We start from the raw sequence: 1,470 nt of genomic DNA, 5'->3' as shown, positions 1-1,470 counted from the left end.
GGGACAAGGGGTAGGGAGGGCCTGCGGCGTCCTGGCACACATGGGGGGGGGGTGTTTGCGTCTTCTGGGAGCGGGGAGGTCTCGGGAGGGGAGCAGCACCGGGCTCTGCCCCAGGGCTGACTGCATCTGCCTTGCAGGTGCATCTACCCCACGTATGACTACACACACTGCCTCTGCGACTCCATCGAGCACATCACGCACTCCCTCTGCACCAAGGAGTTCCAGGCCAGGTGAGCGCCATGCACGGCATGGCCCAGGGCGGATCTGAACCTTGGCAGGGCGCAGTCTCTCCTCCTCTTTGAGGTACTCCTGGCTGGGGGCAGGCGCTGCGTGCCCGTGGGGTCTGGGTCCGTGGCTCAGCCAACAGCTTCCCCCTGTTCCACAGGACATGCGAAAGGGCAAGTTTGGGGAGGGGGAGGCCACGCTGCGGATGAAGCTGGTGATGGAGGACGGGAAGATGGACCCTGTCGCCTACCGTGTCAAGTTCACTCCGCACCACCGCACTGGGGACAAGTGGTAGGGAGGGCCTGCGGCGTCCTGGCACACATGGGGGGGGGGGGTTTGGGTTTTCTACTCGGGAGGGGAGCAGCACCGGGCTCTGCCCCAGGGCTGACTGCATCTGCCTTGCAGGTGCATCTACCCCACGTATGACTACACACACTGCCTCTGCGACTCCATCGAGCACATCACGCACTCCCTCTGCACCAAGGAGTTCCAGGCCAGGTGAGCGCCATGCACGGCATGGCCCAGGGCGGATCTGAACCTTGGCAGGGCAGCTCTGTGGGGGAGCAGCTGGCCGCGTCCCGGCGGCTGCCCAAGTGCTGGGGGACAGTGTGTCCGTGGGGCTGTAGGCGGGCGTGAGGCTGAGCCAGGCTGTGCCTGTGCCTGTGCCTCCCTTGCAGGCGCTCCTCCTACTTCTGGCTGTGCAACACGCTGGACGTCTACTGCCCTGTGCAGTGGGAGTACGGGCGCCTGAACCTGCTCTACACTGTCGTCTCCAAGAGGAAGATCATCCGGCTGGTGGAGACGGGGGCCGTGAGGTAGGAGCGGGGCCAGCAGCTAGAGTGGGTCTTGCCCGGGGCACGCCTGGCTGTCACGCTGGTGTTTTCTCAGGGACTGGGATGACCCACGGCTCTTCACGCTGACAGCCCTGCGCCGGCGAGGCTTCCCCCCCGAGGCCATCAACAACTTCTGTGCCCGGGTAGGTGCTGGGGACAGGATGGGACGGGGCAGGTGGATGTGTCCCCTGGCTGGCGTGGTGACAGCAGGCTGTCCCGCAGGTCGGTGTGACGGTGGCCCAGGCGACGATGGAGCCACATCTGCTGGAGGCGTGTGCGCGGGAGGTGCTGAATGAGCAGGCCCCCCGCGCCATGGCTGTCCTGGAGCCCCTCAAGGTCACCATCACCAACTTCCCTGCCCCGAAGGTGAGACTGCCGCGGGCTGGGGTGGGAGGGGGGTTGCCCAAGGCTA

General features: G+C 66.1%; 1 protein-coding gene across 1 annotated transcript in view; it reads left to right on the top strand.

Annotated features, from left to right (window-relative positions):
- The window catches only part of QARS (glutaminyl-tRNA synthetase), an 18,555-nt gene that overhangs the window by 9,997 nt on the left and 7,088 nt on the right, over positions 1 to 1,470 (top strand). Inside the window, exons 7-13 of the mRNA XM_009326343.1 lie at positions 138 to 230; positions 279 to 303; positions 386 to 516; positions 631 to 723; positions 903 to 1,040; positions 1,114 to 1,201; positions 1,281 to 1,424. Coding sequence (XP_009324618.1) covers positions 138 to 230; positions 279 to 303; positions 386 to 516; positions 631 to 723; positions 903 to 1,040; positions 1,114 to 1,201; positions 1,281 to 1,424 — 712 coding nt within the window. The remainder of the gene's footprint in view (positions 1 to 137; positions 231 to 278; positions 304 to 385; positions 517 to 630; positions 724 to 902; positions 1,041 to 1,113; positions 1,202 to 1,280; positions 1,425 to 1,470) is intronic.

This window comes from Pygoscelis adeliae, unplaced genomic scaffold (genome assembly GCF_000699105.1).
Source record: "Pygoscelis adeliae isolate BGI_AS28 unplaced genomic scaffold, ASM69910v1 Scaffold606, whole genome shotgun sequence".
NCBI classification, from domain to species: Eukaryota; Metazoa; Chordata; class Aves; order Sphenisciformes; family Spheniscidae; genus Pygoscelis; species Pygoscelis adeliae.
The sequence above is the reverse complement of the archived record's forward strand: the minus strand, read 5'-3'. Positions and strand labels throughout refer to the sequence as shown.